Genomic DNA, 18,164 nt, shown 5'->3' with positions numbered 1-18,164 from the left:
AATCGATCGAAATACAATTACACGCGGTTAAAAACGCGGCATGTAAGATAATATAATATTTTTTTATTACATATAAAGGCTATAAAAAGCTATCAATTGTAAAAATATTTTGTTGTTAGTCATTATTGAAGTTGAATTGGCTAGAATGCAGACAAAACACGAGTTTCAAAGAAAACCAGAATAAAACAAGTTTCACTTCTATTTTTAGTTTTTTCTTATTAATAAACAAACGTTTTTACTTTATTGCTTTCACTCATAATGATAACCTAGTCTTATCTTAAAGGTTTATTTCAAATAAGTTATTTCTATTTTAAAGTATATAAATATAAGGTTAAGAGATGGATTTAAAAAATATTAAAGACAAAGAGCTGCGTGAAAAAATAAAGTCATTCAAAGAGAATATTTCGAAGGAAGCAGAAGAGTTGGTCATGAACTACTTCCCCAAAAAATGTATTGAGCTGGACACGATGCTTAAGGAAGATTACATGCAACTAGATAAAACTGCGAATATTGTCGTTAAGGTAAATTTACCCATTCCGGAACCAATTCTGAACAATCACACGAAAAATGACTTAACTGCAAGCAAGAAACGAAAAATAGCAGATGATGATAACCATGGCGATTTAACTTGCCATTCTAAATGTTTAGGATCAAAAGTCTTTGAATTTACACATGGCTCTGTACCATGTAATGTCCATCTTCTTAAAATTATTAATATTCTTAAGCCTGAGATTCGACTTTTGGTAGAAAAATGCAACACCGTTAGAATGTGGGTTACGTTACTAATCCCTAAAATAGAAGATGGTAATAATTTTGGCGTCTCTATCCAAGAAGAAACTTTATCTGAGTTACGGCAAGTGGAAAGCGAAAGTGCTTCATTTTTAGACCAAATTTCAAAGTATTTCTTTACCCGAGGCCAAATAGTTGCAAAAGCAGCAAAGTATCCACATGTTGGAGATTACAGACAGTTCATCACTGAACTCGACGAAAAGGAGTTTCTTAGTTTACGCTTGATTGCATCAGAATTACGAAATCACTATTCCGTTCTCCATGACATGATTATTAAAAACATTGAAAAAATTAAGAAACCAAGAAATGTGAATATTGACGGAATGTATTAAAAAGGCCTAAGATATCAAATTTTAGATAAATACATCTTTAGTCATGGGAAGAATCAGTTCAGAAAATGAAGATGTGTTGTTTTAGAAAATTCAGCTTACCTTTATTTTTGTTTTATTGATCGTTTTTTGACTATGATTGTGTATATACATACTTTTTATTGTTTGGTAATAATATGGGATTTTTTTTCTGCCTCCTTACTTTAAAAAACGTCTAGTGTCAATGTTATTTGTGACTTACTGCCAAAATAACTTAACACAAAAAAATTTATGAAAAGCAACCCAAACATATTGGGTAAGGTTGAGTATATATAACTTTTGTCACATTCCTAATAAGGGTCAAGGTATATTAATTTTTGTTTTTAAACATTAAATTTTCCTTTGCAGTGCCAAACAGTCCCTCTGTTATTTATTTTGCTTTTAGAGTCACCACTTCAGCATAGTGGTTTTTTAAAACTAAGCTTAAACCTGACAATATTAAACTTTGCTTTTATTTAAACTTTTCTGTATTTTATGTGGTGTGGTCTAGTCGAATAAATAGCATTTCTCTGTTATTATTGTTAATTAAAAAAAATCTTAATCTATAGCTTTAAAAAAATTCAATCAAGACATTTTACAGTGTTGTTTTAATTTAAAGTTCAGAACGCTTAATCAATAACATTCAATCCGTTCTGTATATGTAAAATGTAAATCAAATAAATTATAGCACAAACAACTTTTCACTGATTTGTTGTACTTTACATTCTATCTCTTATGTTTAATTCAATTTTTATTAAGATATATAATATTTTTTGGGGTTATTAGAATTTTTTAGGTCTGTTACTATTTGGTAATAACATCTAATGTAAACAACTCAGAGCATAAATAAAATAAAAGATATTTGAAAAGCAAGAAATTAATATAAGTCATTAATTGCACATTAAAAAAAAACAAATTAGAAAAAACATTAGATAAAAGAAAATAAAACAAAACATTATTAGGGTACGATAAATAATTAATTAAGTTAAATTAAAATAAATACTTCAGTACCGAGCATTTTTCTTTAATTTTAGCTTATTCTTAATTTTTTTTATTTGGAACATTTTTTTATGTATTAGGGCAATATATGTTATCTATAAATACCACTTAATCAATTTGTGTTTTTTTAAATCAACAAAAATATATGCAACCATGCATTTTATTTGATTTTGAAAGTCACAGTATATGGAACAAATTCGTTAAACAGAAATACTTTGTAATGTCGGTAGTACTAAAAGAAAATCTAATTAATAAAACACACGGCAAAGCACCATCTAATTACACTACACTCAACACATATACATTCATGCTTTTTAAAGTACTATTTGAATATATTTTATCCAATTCGACGGTTACATGCAAAGATGCAAATCTATCTTCTCTTTATGAGTATTTAACTTTAAGGAGCTTCAGCATGGTGATTTGAATGTCTTGCAGCCGATCTTCCTTGGACCTGATGAGGACTTTCCAATCTTGAGTTAAGCACACCGAGAGATGTAGCCCTCTTCATGTTGGTGTTAGACAGAGGATCTTGATCAGGTGCGCCAGTTAACCTGCCTACTATTTTTGCGCTGCTTCGTTTTAGGGATGCACGGAGGCGATTAAACGAACCACTTCGACGTAGTGCACCACTGCCATCACTTGACCATTCAGCCTTCACTTCCTCTCCCCCTTCTTGTGTTCGGTTGTATTGAACACGATCTTTACCTTGCCCACCAGCGTAAGAACTAGCAGGTGAAGATTTTCCAGGAAGGGGTTGACGATCAGAGCGTGTTGCACAGTTCTCTAGAGTTTGTGCTGCCTCATATTTGCCTTGTCGTCGATAAAGGGCACCAAGGTTTTTTAAAGTTGTAGTAACAGTCGGACTGTCAACCTTCGCTGCCTTGTACCAACCCCCATACTCACCATATGGAGCCGTGTCCTTGTGTTGCCCAGTGTAAATCGATGCTTCCCTTTCTTCAGCATGCATCCAGATTGGCTTATTTTTCTCGTCAATGCTTCCAAAATCTTTTTCATGAGCTTGTGTCAAAACTTGTTTATACAATGTTTCTGCTTGCTTAAATTTGCCCTGTTTCATGTATGCCGAGGCCAAGTTGTTTTTTGTTTTAGCGACATTTGGATCATCTGGCCCAAGGTTATTTTCATAAATGTGTAGAGCACGCTGGTAATACTTCTCCACTTCATCGTACTTGCTTTGGTTCTGACACAAAAGAGCAAGGTTGTTTAATTGTTTTGCAACATCAGGATGATCTTTACCCAAAACTTTTTCTCTTATCTCCAAAGCTCTCTTGCAAAGTGGTTCGGCTTCTTTATATTTGCCACGCTTACCATATAAAACAGCCAAGTTATTTAATGTAGCTGCCACAGCTGGGTGGTCCGGTCCCAAGGTTTTCTCTCGAATAGCCAAAGCATCATTAAGCAAGTTACCAGCCTCCTTGTACTTGTTCTGGTCCCGATAAACAAGCGCCAGAATATTTAGCATGGTCGCTACATCTGGATGATCATGCCCAGATGTCTTTTCCAGATCTTCAAGTGCCTGTTTACATAAAGGCACAGCAACTTCGTATCTACCTTGACTTGCATACTGGATTACCAAGTTATGTAGGGTACGTAGTCTGGCTGGAATTTCATACCCGCCACTTGCAACCGTGCTAGTGTTGATTTGGTTTAAAGATGTAGATTGGATGTTAGATTCTCCGCTAGCAGGTTCATCCTCACCAGGAGGGAAAAGATCGTCACTTCCAGACTTAGTCGCAGAATTTCCTCCCGTTTGGCCAGTTACATCATCATCAAACTTTTTTATTGACTTTAAAAATTCGAGATGATTCTTTTCTTCTTCAAGTTGTACGATTTTTTGTTCGGACATTTGCAATTTGTTCTGGGTGTTAGCAAGTTCGTCTCTAAGCCAGGCATTTTCTTGGCACAACCTTTTAATAAGTGCCTTCGAGCGTTGCTTTTCAGATTCCATGGAGTTTAAATGACCAGACAAGGACACCATCATTTCTGCTTCACCAAGACCCAGCTCAATCATTTCCAGCGATTTTTTAATAATATTTGACTTTTCTTCGACAAGATTTACATCTTCGTCTTTTTCACGACGAATAGCATTTAGTGTTGCTAACAAACTATGCAAAATCGAGTTGTGCTCGTTCTTTAACTGCTCGAGACCTTGTACAACAGCCCTTGTATTGGCAACAATTTCGTCTTGGGATAATCGGTGATTATCCTGAACATCAGAGACAATAGATATGCTGACATCATTTTCTAAGGTTTCGTTCATATTTGAATTTGCATCTATGACCATCATACCACTCGTCATCTCTTCAGATTTCATGTGAAAATTTAAAATTATCTATTTTTGAACAGTATTACTTATCCCCTAATACTAAAAACAAGATTTTAATATATTTAATGTATATATACCTCTATACAACCCTATACTTACACGGTACCAATAGTCTATTTAAAATGTTGTTTAATTACAGAGACATCATATAGAAAATTAAGGCAATTAAAATAGGTAATTAACCATAACATAAAAGCACCCTTACTTGTATTAATTTTATTGTTAATAGGTCTACAAGTTTACCTCCCTACAATTAAAACAGTCCATTAGTATTATTTTTTTTTAAGTTTTTTTTTTGTAAATGTTGAAATTTTCGTACAATATTTTATGTATATACTAATATATTTATCAAATTTATACAAACTTACAGACCTTAAAAAATCAAGACCATTAGACAACCCCCTTTTAAATAATCAATAAAGGCAAGAACTTAATTATTGATCTTTATTTTATTAAAAGAGCTAACGAAAAACTACATGTTAGTTGCCACTACAATATTTTAAAAAAATAATATTTATGGTAAATAATTAGAATAAACTAAAAAAATACATCTAAGAGTCATTTTTTCAACACACGTACATATTTTCAAATAAGAAAGGTTAATAATTGAATCAAAACCAAAAATTTAAACATAGTTGATTATAAAAAACAAAAAAATCCTTATTACCTGCTTTCTAAAATCTATCATTGAACAGGTCACAACACAACGCCCTTAACGTTAGCCAACAATAAAAAGGAATAGCGAGACACCATTGAAAGTAGACTATTTCAGACTGATCACGTAATGCAAAAACGCCTGGCCCGACATTGATCAGAAGATACTAAATTATTTATACTCGCGACTACGTCACAGGCAAAATATGACGTAACCATAGGGAAATGCAATACAACTTGGCCCTAAGTTTTATTCAACGAAATTTAATTAATAAAAATTTCGAAATGTTTAAACAGCTATCACATCGTGATAATATTTGTTGTCAAACTACCCTTTGCATTTATATCCGCTCAAATCGCTTAACCGTGACGCTTTTCAAAACGCAACTAAAACGACTAATATAAAAGAAAAAGAAGCAATATTTCTTTCCGTTTTGTGGCTATTTAAGGGTGAAAATTTGAATTTTTTTCATCTCACATCATACTAGGACAGCCCTAGTTTATTTTAAAGCATGACATGCAACATACCGTGCCTTATTTCGCCTACATAATTGATATAAACTGAGCAACCTGGTCGCTTTAAAAGCTTCCTCATTTATGTCCGCCTGTCTGGCCGCCAACAACGAAATACCATTAAACAGCGCTCTTGCTCTTTTCTCTCACTGACGTAACAATAAAGAGATAAAAATTCTCCGCGGTAGCCAATCAGTCGCGAGAATTCTGCTCGAGGCTAAGCCTATCAGAACAAAGTAGGAGGGTCATAACCTTTTGCACACGGCTCGAATGTACTATCATGTTGTTGTGCTCATTTTTGTAATTTGCGAGCAAGGGCTTTCTTATTTTATAGTCAAGTTTTTGGTGTTTAAACGATGTAAATGCACCAAAAAGTAGCTTAAATACCTAGAAATAGGTTTTGCTAAGTGTGTAGTGTGGTTTGCAGGTTGGTAATGTAGAAAAGGTTGTATTTTCAGGCCTAACATGGAAGTTGTAAAAGTCTGTCATTGGCTGACAAGAAATATATTTTTTGCTTGAAAAATGTAGTTTGAAAGTAATACTATTGTCTAATTTTGTGTGTTTTTTGTCATTTGTGTTCCATTTAGGAAATAGTTTTAAATTTTGATCAATCGTAATGTCTGTATTTTAAAATGTAGGTTAATAAAATATGGCATTTTGTAACTTTGAAATTTGAAATTTTTCCACATTAAAGTTCTAAAAAATGTTTTGAGCAAATCTTTGTAATGGTAGAATGGCAGCAAGTACTTAAAATGATGTGTTTTTTAAGAAAGAAATGTTTTTTAGTGTCATGAACTTAAAAGCTTATACTTTATTAGTTAAATTGTATTTTTTAATTTTGATAATATTTAAACATAGTCCGACAATTTATAGTAATTTAAGTTTTTCGAAGCGGTTCTAGTAAATCTTTAAATTTCAGTCCAAAGTTTGTCAGTTTGTTAAGGTTGTGATTTTTTGGGCTTTGAGACTTTTTTTAAATTTGTGAAGTTGTTAAAATTTAAATGCAAAGTGTTAGTATTAAGCAAAAATCAATTTTTTATGCAGTAAAAATTTATAAACAATTTTTGTGAATTTTTTGGCAGTAGTAGCTTTTTGTTTGCATTTTAAGTATTTTTTAAATAAAGTTAGCATTACTATTTTAACTAATTTTGTTACGCAATCAGCCATTAAAAAATGATTTGAATAAAAGAATAGAAAAAGCAGCATTTTAAATTAAGTTTAAACAGTTAGTTTAGTTTTAAATAGTTTAGTTCATCTAAACTTATGAACTTTTTTTAATTTTACCCAACGCAAACTTTCACAAACAGTGTATTTTTATTAAGTATATTCATGAATAATCGATTCATATATTTTATTTATCTTAAGTTTAAAGTTTATGCTACGTTAATTATTTTAAAATTAGTTTTTAAAAACAGTAAAGATAATCAATTTTTAGATAAACTCAAAATCTGTACAAAATTGTCATGAATTTGCCTTGAGGCAGTTAATATAGACTTGGAATAAACCTTTACACTTAAAAGAATGTATTTTATTTATGTCATGTCGAAAACTAAAATAAAACACTGTTTTTTTTAAGGATTTTAAATATTAAACTAATAACAAACATTTTTTTAAAGTTATCTTTAAATTTCAGAAGCAATTCAATCAATTCAATAAATTGTATTTAAGAAATGTAATTTGGCCTTACCCCAAATCTAAAGAAAACAATTTACTAACATGGCTGTTAACAACACATCGGCCCCAGCTGTGACCCCAGTATCTATCCCTATCGGCCCCACATCTTACTCTGTCCACAACGTCGGTGTTGTGGTATCCAGTGCGACAGAAAAGCTGACACCTCAAATTGTGTTTCAACCTGTTGTAAACAAACCTTTTCAAGTAGCAACAACTTTGTCCACTCCATCGGTAAGCAACTTATTTTTTCTTTGGTTATATACATTTTTATAACTAGGCATAATCATATCTTTTAAGCTGATTAGTAAAAAGTGCAGTCTAACATTTACATTTCAATCAGACATTCAAATATTTTTAACCAACAATAAAATTTTAATTTTTTTAGGATCTAAACACTCGTGGAAAGTTGCAAAGTTCAAGTCCGCCGATTAGTTCGGCTAACACCGTAACAGTTGCCATGCCGCAAAAGCCAATGGCCCCGAAAATCCCCCAAGTGGTAACGTCTCGATCGACACACCCAGCTAAAACGTTTGGGGTGCAACAGCTTCCTATAAACGCTCGACCTTCGGTTTCTGTCCCATCCCAAATGGTCCCGAGGCTGACCCAGGTCACTACTGCAACTGCACTCGGCGACCCCGGTGGTGGATATTTAGCTAAAACTGTTCCCGGACAAACTGCTATTATTCAGACATCTGTAAAACCTGCAAAGGTAAGGTTTTATTTTTTGTATTCTAAAATTTTAGAATTTAAAATGTTGAGTTTGTCATTTTAATTTTTCTATGTTGCCTTTAATGTATTAGAACTTTAGCTCCCCAATTTATTTGGTATTCCACTTATGACTATTTTACCTAAACTGTAAAAATAATTTTAACTTTGGATTTAAATACTATATATTCCTGAATATGCTTTTTAAAATTTACCTTTTTTGCTTTGGCAGTTTTGGATAATATTTAGACCTGTTTTTTAGTTTTTGTCTAGGCAAAAGTGGCATACATTAAGTCCTCCTAGTTCTAATGCATATTCAATAAAAAAACTGACCTTCCTATTTTTAATCTTAATTTTAATTTTAGGCTGCTGCTCAACATGTTTTTATGGCCCCAGGGCTACGAACTCCTGCTCCTATAAAACTACCAACAACTTACCCTCCACCGGTAAGCAAACACTTACGCAAATATTGCATAGTGTATTGACTCGACTTTATTAAATAAACAAGACCGTGACTTGATTTCCTATGTTGTTGAATTAATATTTTTTTTTTGTAAAAAAAAAAAAAAAAAATTTTAAACACACTCTTAAAAAAAATCTGACAAATGTAATAATGCTTTTTATTTTTTTTAAATAAGCACCTAAAGGAACCCTTTTATTTGCCTGCTTTTTTAAATTTATTTATTTTTTATTATTATTTTGTTTTAGGTTTACCATTCATTGCCTTCTTACCACATTCCAAGCAATATTTCAACCAGTAGCACTGGCCATAAATCTTCAGTTGCCTTTGCTACATCAAGAGTACTAGTAGGCCTTTTAAAATTGCTACTTTATTTTGTTAATGACATATTGATGTTAAAATTCTTGTTTACATAAAGCTGATAAGGTTATTATTTTTAGAAATGTTACTGGAGATTTTATTTTTAGAAATGTTTTTTGAATAAACTGATAAATTGAGGGGCTATTAAATTTGCTTAATAATTTTACAGCATTTTGGGCCAATTTTTATTACTTAATTTTTTAATTTGAAACTTCTTATTTTTAGGTACGCCCTCTTACTGCACCACCTGCTAATAGAACAACTGTTTCAATGACAAGTTCATCTAATTCTGACGTTAACAGAAGGTAAATGACTTAAAACTAAGGTCTAAAATACTGTTTCGTAGCCTAGCATACTAAAAAATTCTAAATTTTTTTTCTTTTATTTTTTTTAAATATAGGTCAAGTCATGTAGTGCACCAGCCAACCACAACTATAAGCATAAGCGTGCCTGCAAAACCGAATCATCAGCCGGATTATTTACACAACCCTGCTGACAGAACTAATTTGGCTACAGGTAGGAATTTAAAGAATTTTAAATATTGTAAACAAAATGCTGCAAACATCCATCTTTAAATATTTTTATATTTAATTAGTTTTTTATTTATTAAATAAAACCTATTTTTTGTTAAATTTTTACTACTTTCAAAATTTTTATATTTTTAAAATTTTACTGAAATTTGTTTTATTTTTTTTTAAATAATTTTTAATTATTTTTATAAAGGGGGTAAATCGATGTATCTAGCCCCATTATCTTCCACTTCAACTAGTAGTTTCACCCCAAAAGTGTTACCCCAGAAGAGAATGGTGGTGGGGGCTGTACCTGCATCTTTTAGCGTGGTACCAGCTGTGTCAAGTAAATATTTATATTTTAGAAATAATTTTTTTTTGATAAAAACAAAGTTTTTCCAAGTTTTTTTAATTTTAAATTGATTCAAACTATTTAAGTGCACATACTAAACATCAATTAAGTGGTTTTGGGTTTTAAATTGTGTTAAGTCCCTTAAATAATTCACATACCACAAGAAAAGAGGCCTTCCATAAGGTTTTTCCAATAAAAAAAAAACTTTTTTATTTTTCACTAAAAAGTTGCTAAATATTTTTTTATTAATATTTTCTTTTTTGACAAGGTCGAAATGTTACGAGTGCAACCTCCACAGTAGTAACATCAGTGACAGCATTTACTTACTCTGCTCCTGCTATTAGACTTGCTCCAATTACATCTATCGCTACAACTAACGTTCCTCTACCTTTTTCTAAAGTCTACCCACAGCAGGTTAGACAAAAAGTTAATTTTTTTTTTATTTTGGTTTAAGTTTAAATTATACATTCGCTTTAATGTAAAATACATGGTATCTATAGTCAGAAGTTCCCTTTACAAATAATAGAAATTTATTAAGGTAAATATAAAGTAAATTGTGTTCAAGAATACTACACAAAATTTGTATAAGTAGATTCTATTAAATCACTTATCATAATCTTTTTATCATTAAGTTATAATACATTACTTTATTATTAAAAATAGATATGATGTATATTGTACATTGTCCTTTATGCTTTTTGTATATATAGATTTTTCTTACAATTTTAGGCATAATTTGGTAGTCAGGTAGTGTTGTAAACCAGTTATAGCATCTGACTACCAGGCAAAAGGTTTTTAGTTTAAGGCTCACTAATGTCACCTTATTCACAATTAAAGCTTTATAAATAGCCTGCAACTTTAGGTTGTTTAACTGTCCTTTTAGCACATCCTATATAATAAAAACAATAAATAAGGTGTTATATTATGTGCTATTTATCAGGCTACGAGAATTCACACTCTTCAGCCCTCTGTGAGCGGAATATCAGCCCACGTTCGAACAACTGACCTCCATCAACTAACTTCGTCGTCACGCCAACCTCTCAGCATCGCAGTGACCACCACACAATCTTCTATTGCCATGCCAACAACAGTGACGTCACTGACTACAACAAGGGTATGTGAAATTAATCTTTGATTTTTTTTCAAACTTTTTAATGGTCAATTTTTTGTGTATACCTGTAATTTGGTAGCTGTCCTTTAAAAACCTGATTTTTTTCTTTTTCAAGAGGTCTGAGGTTTGAGTCTTGCCACAGACATAGAATTTTTTATTATATTCTAAATTCTAGATTTAGGAATTGAATAATTTTCATCAAAATACCTAGTTAGCAAAGAATTTGAGTCAATTCTCAACATAATTCTGAATATTTTATTTTTCCCAGCCCTTTTTTTTACCTTTCATTATAATTTCATGACCACAAAATCGTTGTTTATTTTTGTAGGCAACCAGTCAGCCAGTTATGCCAATGATGTATTGGCCAAACCCTCTTAACCTAAACTCCTCTACTTACGCAGCTAATCCTTCCACTTATCAAGGAACAACTATTAGACCTACAATAAACGTACCAGGTATGAAAATATATAATTTTCAGTGAAAAATAACAGGGTACAAAAAATGTATACAGTTTATTGTAATAATAGAAAATGAAAATGTAATTTTACAATATTTTTTTTAAAGCCAACTTTATGGTAAAAAAAAGTATATACCTCCAAAAATTATAAAAAAATGCGTGGGTAAATATAGGTTAAAATATCAGTTAAAATTTTTTAACAAGACTAGTTTTGTTAACACTAACATAATTAATAAGTTTAAAAGTTAAAAAATGAAATAAGGTAGAAGGAATTATAACAACTAACAAAATTATATATATTGTAAAATTATATACAAGACTGTTGCTTTAATATTGTATTTAATGCTAGCACAAAAAAATACAGAATTTTATGTAAATCTTGGTTCTGTTATTTTACTATTTTTAACTGATAATTATATTTTTAGTGACCACTCCAATTGGAACCTCAATTAGGATTCCATCGGCAGTTTTGGTGATGGAACCACCTAGGGGAAATACCCAAACCAGTATTCCTTCGTACTCACAAGGTAACTTATAACTAATTGACTTAAAAGAAAAAAAAATTATGTAGATAAAATTCAAATATATTATACAAAAGATTTTTAGTGAAAAAAATTTAATTTTTTCTTTTTTTTTCTTTTATTTGGTTAATTCTTTAAATAAAAAAAGATTTTTTTTTAAATTTAAATAAAATACTAAAAAAATTTTTTAGGTCAAGTTCCTCAGTCTGTGGTCCCATCACAGCGTGTAAGCACCGGTGCAGAACACGGTTCCCTGCACCAGCCCCATGTCACCACCACCCAACCCGGTGGGCCCCCTCATATAACAAACATGTCACCGAAACCCACCATTTTAAGGAGGCCAGCAAGACCAACAGATGGATAGTAAGAAAAGGCCTTTTTTAAATATAAAAAAATTTAACATTTTATTGCTTAAAAATTAAAAAAAAAAATTTTATTTTTTAAATTTTTTTAGTCCCAACAAAAAGTTAACCTTTGGTGCAGAACCCCAACAGCGGCAATTGAAAACATCAGAGCATGGGTAAGTGGACTTCTTTATTTTCAAATTTCTTAAATATTCTTTAATCTATAAATGTGCTTAGTGGACATATAAATATGACCAATTTATAGACTTTTAAAGTAGAAAAAGATGCTTAAAGCTTGAGTAAATTACATAAGACAAATATATTTATGACATATTACAAAATCTAGTCCATAAGGCAGTCACTTAACTAGTATTTTTTTTATACTGCACAAAAAGTATTTTTTTTAATTAATTTTTTTAACAATGTTGAATATTTTTGAAAAGTTTATAATTTATTTTATAATATGTGTGATTGTTTTTTTGTTTTAGTGTTGTAGAAAATGTTCAAAATTCCGGCCCAGCAAAACTTCGTTATGTAACACATGAAATATATCATCCTAATATAGCTGGGATTAAACCTGCACTACCAGGCCAAGGTAAACAATAAGTGGTTACATTTCTTATTAAAATTTTTTTTTTTAAAATTGAAAAAAAAAACATTTTTTTCTAAATTTTGTAAAAAAAAATTTATTAAAATTTCTTAGATTTAAAAATTTGTTTATTTTTTTAGTGCCATTTCATAAAGCTGTAACAAGCAACGGTCTTATTCAAACATCAAAAGTTCAAGCTAATAACACAATAAAAGATTACACAACGACTAACTACATTAAATTAGGTTAACACAATTTTAAGTTTATCTTATAATAACTTTTATTCTAAAATAAAGGTTGTCAACTTTGTAATTTACAATAAAAAAAAACATTTTTAAAATTAAAAATAAATTTTGCCAAAAATTTAAAAGTAGTTTTTTTATCATTAAGTTTTTTTATCCATTGTTTTAAATTAATTAATCTAATTTTATTTTGATTACTAGGTGGTGATAAAGATCAAAGCAGTAACATTCATGTTGGGAGGTTTCCACAACAAACTATAGGGGATATTAAAATAAAAACCGAGCCAGGATTCCATCGGTATCCCACGCAAGTTAAATCCGAAACAGGTTTGTTAAAAATCCACAGAAATACAAACAATAAAAAAAAAATAATTTTTATTATTTTTTAACCTAAAAAAATTTTTTTTATAGCGTCAAGTCACCTAGCCCAACATCAATACAATCTCTCCTACCACCAGCCTTCAAACAAGCCTCACGACGTCAGCATAGTCTCTCAGCAGCCTCACCATGCTGTCATCCACAACATGTCACAGCCCGGCAACAAGGTGCGGCACCTGCAACAGCGAGGTGGCATGCTGACCGTTACCAAACCACCTAACAGATTAACATCTTACCACACCCAACATGGGGCTAGCCCCACTTCGATACCCAACGCGGCAGTCCTGCGACAAATACCACCCAACATGGCACAAAATTACCGTAACGACAATCTAATACACACAAATATAAAACCAGAAACAGATTTAACTTCTGCCAATTTGAAACGTGATTATGATAAAATGAACGTTGTCGCTTCACAAGAGCACAGAACAATTAAAGTCGAACCGGATCCTAGGGTTGGTTTTAACCAGAATTCGCATCTTGCTGGTTCGGAAATGGTTGGTTTGTCACCAAGAAAGAAACCGAGAAAACAGACTCATATTATTGCAGAAGGTAAAACTTAAGTTTAAAATATTAAAAATTTTATTTTGCAAAAAATAAAAAATACGGAAAAAAATTTGAGGGAATTTTTTGAAAAACTGTTCCTTTTCTTTTCAGATGTTGCGGATCCTGTTCAGGATGCAATGGAGGAGATGTCGACCGATGATGCAGATGAATGTGAAGATGAACCCAACATCACGACTCCAAATCTTGACATCAAACCTTACGGTAAACCCAGTTTCCATATTTTTAGGACAAAGCGCTTAAATTTTTTGGGCAACCCTTTTTTCTTTAATACTAAGTCACCAAGTTAACAATGACTCCATTAAAAAAAATTAAACATATCTACACCCAATTTTCGGGGTGCAAACCCCAAAAAAAGTTACTTTATAAGTAGCTATTTAAAAAATGCAACCTTTGGTACCTAATAATAAAGTTTTTATTTTTTTTAAGTCAGAATATTATTTAATAACAAAGCATTAACTAACAACTGCGTTATTTTAGATTTGCCGGGGAAAAAGCGGGTTATACAACCCTACCTTCCAACCCCCCCTTCCACAACATCTCCGCCTCCCATAGAAACCACTACCTCCACCCCTAAACCCTCATTTCAAGAAAAAATATTAAAAGAATATACAGACGAAGAAGGTGTAAGGTAAGTCCCCTAAAAAAATTTTTTTTAAATTTAAAAGTTGTTTTTTTTGTTATTTAGGTTAGGCTACTTTAAAAAAAATTTTTTTACTATTTTGACCTTAATAATATTTTTATTTTTAGATATGTTCATGTAAGAGAGAGGCTTCCTATTTTGTTACTTAACGGTCAAAGATTACGGCAAGTTTCAAATCATTTTACTCATTATTCCGATGTTAAAGTAAAAGGTAAGAGACCACATTTTTACATTTTACAAAATAATTTGGATACTTGTTAAAAATCTAAAATATTATATATTTTTTCAATAAAAAAAACATTTAGTACGACACTATACATACTTGTTTATGATTGCAAATCAATTTACTGAGTAACATAAATAGTAAATAAATATATTGAAACACCTTTTTTTGTGTTTTAGCTGAAAAAAGAACCTCGTTTCATGATCCCTGTTTTAATCCTGGCAAGTTAAAGGCATGGAAGGTTCCACAATTTGCCCAACAGCTTGATAAACTAGTAAGAAAAAAAATGTCTCTAAAAATTTAATTATTAATCAAAAATGTAACAAAATTAGTAAATTTAATTAATTTTAGGCTTCACTTGATGCCGAGGCCTTACAAAGAATAGAGAGAATTAAAGATGGCCTTCTTCAATTTTGCCAAACTGTTTTACCCACTTCAACAAATGGTCACAACCACGACACCAGCGGTTGCATGTCCCCCGGCCATGTTATGAGCATCCCCTCACCCAGTACCCCCTGCCCCGCCACAACCCCAACTTCGGCATTGTCGGCGACTTTTGGAAAAGCATTCTCGCCAGCATGTTCGGGTAATGCCGGGGCTTTAAATTCACCGAAAACTCCTCTGGAAAAGAAGGCAGGACGATTTAAAGACGAAATTTTGAAAATAGAAGAAATGGCACAGGTAAAATTACCAGTGTTTATTTTTATTAGGAAAACTAGTCACAAGTCCACCCTACGGTCTGGATTTTAATTGCCATAATATGATTACAATTTTTAACTAATACTTGCCTGTGGTAATTTACCCGCACACCACCAGCGGCAGTTTTTTTATTTATTTTGTAGACCCATAAATTGGACATACTTTACATATATATATTGGCCACTAAGCTACGTGTACATGGATGATTTTCACTTTGAAAGAGATTTTAAAAGTTGTAATTTTTTTTCTAAATTAGGCAAACATGCAGAGATGCAATGTGATGCAGGAGCAACTAACTGAGGCAAAAACATCGCTGCTTAAAATCTTCGACCAAAAACCATTCGTAACCAGCGTCGTAACTGCTGGACGAAAAATACAAAAAACAAACAAGTCCGTAACAAATGGATCACGTTCCACTAAAAAGAAAAAGAGCTAGTTTCCATATTTGGATTATCCAAGACACAATCGTGTTTTTTACAAATGAGGGATCAAGTTAAGAGAGATGTTGTGGAATTGATATGGGCAGATACTCAGAATGACCTTAAAAACAGTAGCCCTCCTTGAAATAAGGTGGGGGGAGATATATATGTACTCTTTTATAGTTATACACCATTAAACAGACTCTACTGTAGAGCGAAAACAAAATCTCTGTCTTTCTGACAAACACAGGTTCTTTTATTTATTGTGTGCGTTTTGCACATACCCGATAATTGCATTATTGTTCTCTGAACACTTTTAAATGTCTGTGCTGCTGTGTTTAATGCAGTATTGCTCAATATTTTACTTTTCGTGCACTAGCTCAACTATCTTCAAGATTGGAAAATGTTTTAGTTACTTTACCCTTCCCTATTCAGGGGCAAAGTAATTTTATACAAGCTTCGAAAAAGGGCAGTTGGCCTGCTTTTCTAAGGTAAAATAGTAAATGGTGCACACAGGGATTTGGTAGTTAAAAACCCAGGTTATTTTTTAATAAATTAATTTATAGCACTTCAGCGGCAAACCACTTTTTTGAATGGGACATTATTGTGTCGTATTGCCCAACCTTACGCACTTTAAAAAGTTTCATTATTGTGGAAAATATAACCCAACATTTGTTTTTGGCCCAAAAAAGTGACAAATGTTATTTTTTCTGTATATATCACTAGAGTTAGCCAACCTGTTGTTGTTATTAATATTATTATTATTATGCTCATTTTTCTTATTCTTTGTGCGCTTTTTGCTTTTTATTTTATTTCTCTTGTCATTTGTAAAAGCTTATATGGTTCAAACCGTGTTTCTTTGGGGAGAAAACTTAATAAATTGCCGCCAAAAAATCAAATTGTCTAACGATTTTAGGGGTATTTACTTTTCTCTGTAACTACTTTGCCAGCAGTAACACTAGGCTGTGACTTAATAGAAAGATTGACAGTACATAATACATTAATGGGACAGAAAAATGACAAAATTAATTTAATGTTCTAAACATGCCATAAACAATAACGTATACACAAAATTTTAATGGTGTATTATGGCATGGTCACCTAACCCAGCAGCTTTGGCGCTTGCGGTTAGCTAACTAATGTATTACAAATTTAAATTAAGGTTTTATTAAATCTGTTAATTTTTTTGTAACAAAATAGGATGTTTATTAAGGTTTTTAGTAAATTTTGTTATTAATTGGCAACGTTACAAATTGGCGCACGTGTTCTTTGTTTTTTTTTACAAATAAGTAAATTAAAGGCTATTTTTACACAGAGCGTGTAACAAAAATAAAGAAAGGTGTGGAATATTAAGGTTGTCATTGGTTGTGGTTATTGTTTTTTTAGGGTACTGTAATTTAAACTAAAAGATTGTCGGAGTACATGGGTGGGACAGACAGACAAGAGGTTCATCAGGGACAGAAAGTCAATCACTTGTCAGCTTGTTTTGTCGACCGGCCAGATCGCATTGGATGACGGCCAGATCGCATAAATTTACGTAATTGAATAACTAAATGGTAGTTTGATGACAGTATTAAAGATATAAGTTAACTATTAATCACTCTCCTTTTTGTGTATCTTTATGCTTGCTGCCGGCCTGCCGGCAAGACTCTTTATGGCCTAAACATAATATTACATTTGTTGACGTTGCCCAATCCAATGTTAAGTTTTCTTAGACAGTTAATATTATTCAGAAGTTTGTACTGTTTTTTAAAGCCTTACTAAAAGGCGCTGCAGCATTAAAACAGCGGGGACTAAACCAATGTCCAGTCTGGAAAGTAGGGCAGCGTGCACGCACAAGATTTTTTCGTTGAAAAAAATGCACCCCTGAAAATGGCGTTTTGCACGCCTGGCTTTAAAAGTAAATGCAAAATTAAAGTTGAACAAGCTAATATAAATCATGCGTGCACGCGTAGACCGAAAAAAATTAATACGCGTGCACGCGTAAACCGAAAATTTTTAATACGCGTGCACGCGTAGACCAAAAATTTTTATTACGCGTGCACGCGCGGTCACGCCAATTTTGACGCTTGCATGCACGAGATCTAGTCAAAAACTGCCCTCTTTTTTAGACTGGCCAATGATCTTATCTTGGTATGTTGTAAAGCCAAATGTTTTAACCACTATCTCTCCATTTTTGTGACATTATGGGTTATTTGGTCATATTTTTATTTCTAATTCGTTTAAAGAAAGTAACATTACCAACATATTTTATTGTTACAT

At 31.8% G+C, this 18,164-nt stretch overlaps 3 protein-coding genes across 3 annotated transcripts; 2 read left to right on the top strand and 1 right to left on the bottom strand.

Moving 5' to 3' along the window:
- The first annotated feature begins 286 nt into the window (after positions 1-286).
- On the top strand, positions 287-1,827 carry LOC145751328 (proteasome activator complex subunit 3-like). Its single transcript, XM_082567443.1, has one exon. The coding sequence runs from the start codon at positions 339-341 to the stop codon at positions 1,119-1,121; it is 783 nt and encodes a 260-aa protein (XP_082423569.1). The 5' UTR covers positions 287-338; the 3' UTR covers positions 1,122-1,827.
- Positions 1,745-4,514, bottom strand: LOC145751327 (kinesin light chain 1-like). Its single transcript, XM_082567442.1, has one exon. It carries the CDS (start codon positions 4,468-4,470, stop codon positions 2,536-2,538), a length of 1,935 nt encoding a protein of 644 aa, XP_082423568.1. The 5' UTR covers positions 4,471-4,514; the 3' UTR covers positions 1,745-2,535.
- Positions 4,515-7,290: 2,776 nt separating this feature from the next.
- LOC145750075 (uncharacterized) lies at positions 7,291-16,787 on the top strand. The gene is made up of 23 exons (XM_082566010.1): positions 7,291-7,554; positions 7,709-8,032; positions 8,394-8,474; positions 8,737-8,835; positions 9,074-9,153; positions 9,249-9,364; positions 9,572-9,703; positions 9,978-10,123; positions 10,650-10,823; positions 11,149-11,275; positions 11,703-11,804; positions 11,990-12,161; positions 12,253-12,318; positions 12,631-12,737; positions 12,872-12,976; positions 13,175-13,300; positions 13,385-13,906; positions 14,012-14,122; positions 14,399-14,549; positions 14,669-14,772; positions 14,964-15,058; positions 15,136-15,465; positions 15,740-16,787. Exons 1-23 carry the CDS (start codon positions 7,366-7,368, stop codon positions 15,917-15,919), a joined length of 3,639 nt encoding a protein of 1,212 aa, XP_082422136.1. The 5' UTR covers positions 7,291-7,365; the 3' UTR covers positions 15,920-16,787.
- The last annotated feature ends 1,377 nt before the right edge of the window (positions 16,788-18,164 follow it).

This window comes from Corella eumyota, chromosome 4, assembly GCF_963082875.1.
Source record: "Corella eumyota chromosome 4, kaCorEumy4.1, whole genome shotgun sequence".
NCBI lineage: Eukaryota > Metazoa > Chordata > Ascidiacea > Phlebobranchia > Corellidae > Corella > Corella eumyota.
The sequence above is the reverse complement of the archived record's forward strand: the minus strand, read 5'-3'. Positions and strand labels throughout refer to the sequence as shown.

Coding starts and splice junctions, on each gene's coding strand:
- LOC145750075 (XM_082566010.1), top strand. CDS start 7,366: ATGGCTGTTAACAACACATCGGCCCCAGCTGTGACCCCAGTATCTATC. Junction 8,033..8,393: donor CATCTGTAAAACCTGCAAAG/GTAAGGTTTTAT, acceptor TTTTAATTTTAG/GCTGCTGCTCAACATGTTTT. Junction 10,124..10,649: donor CTAAAGTCTACCCACAGCAG/GTTAGACAAAAA, acceptor GCTATTTATCAG/GCTACGAGAATTCACACTCT.
- LOC145751327 (XM_082567442.1), bottom strand. CDS start 4,470: ATGAAATCTGAAGAGATGACGAGTGGTATGATGGTCATAGATGCAAAT.
- LOC145751328 (XM_082567443.1), top strand. CDS start 339: ATGGATTTAAAAAATATTAAAGACAAAGAGCTGCGTGAAAAAATAAAG.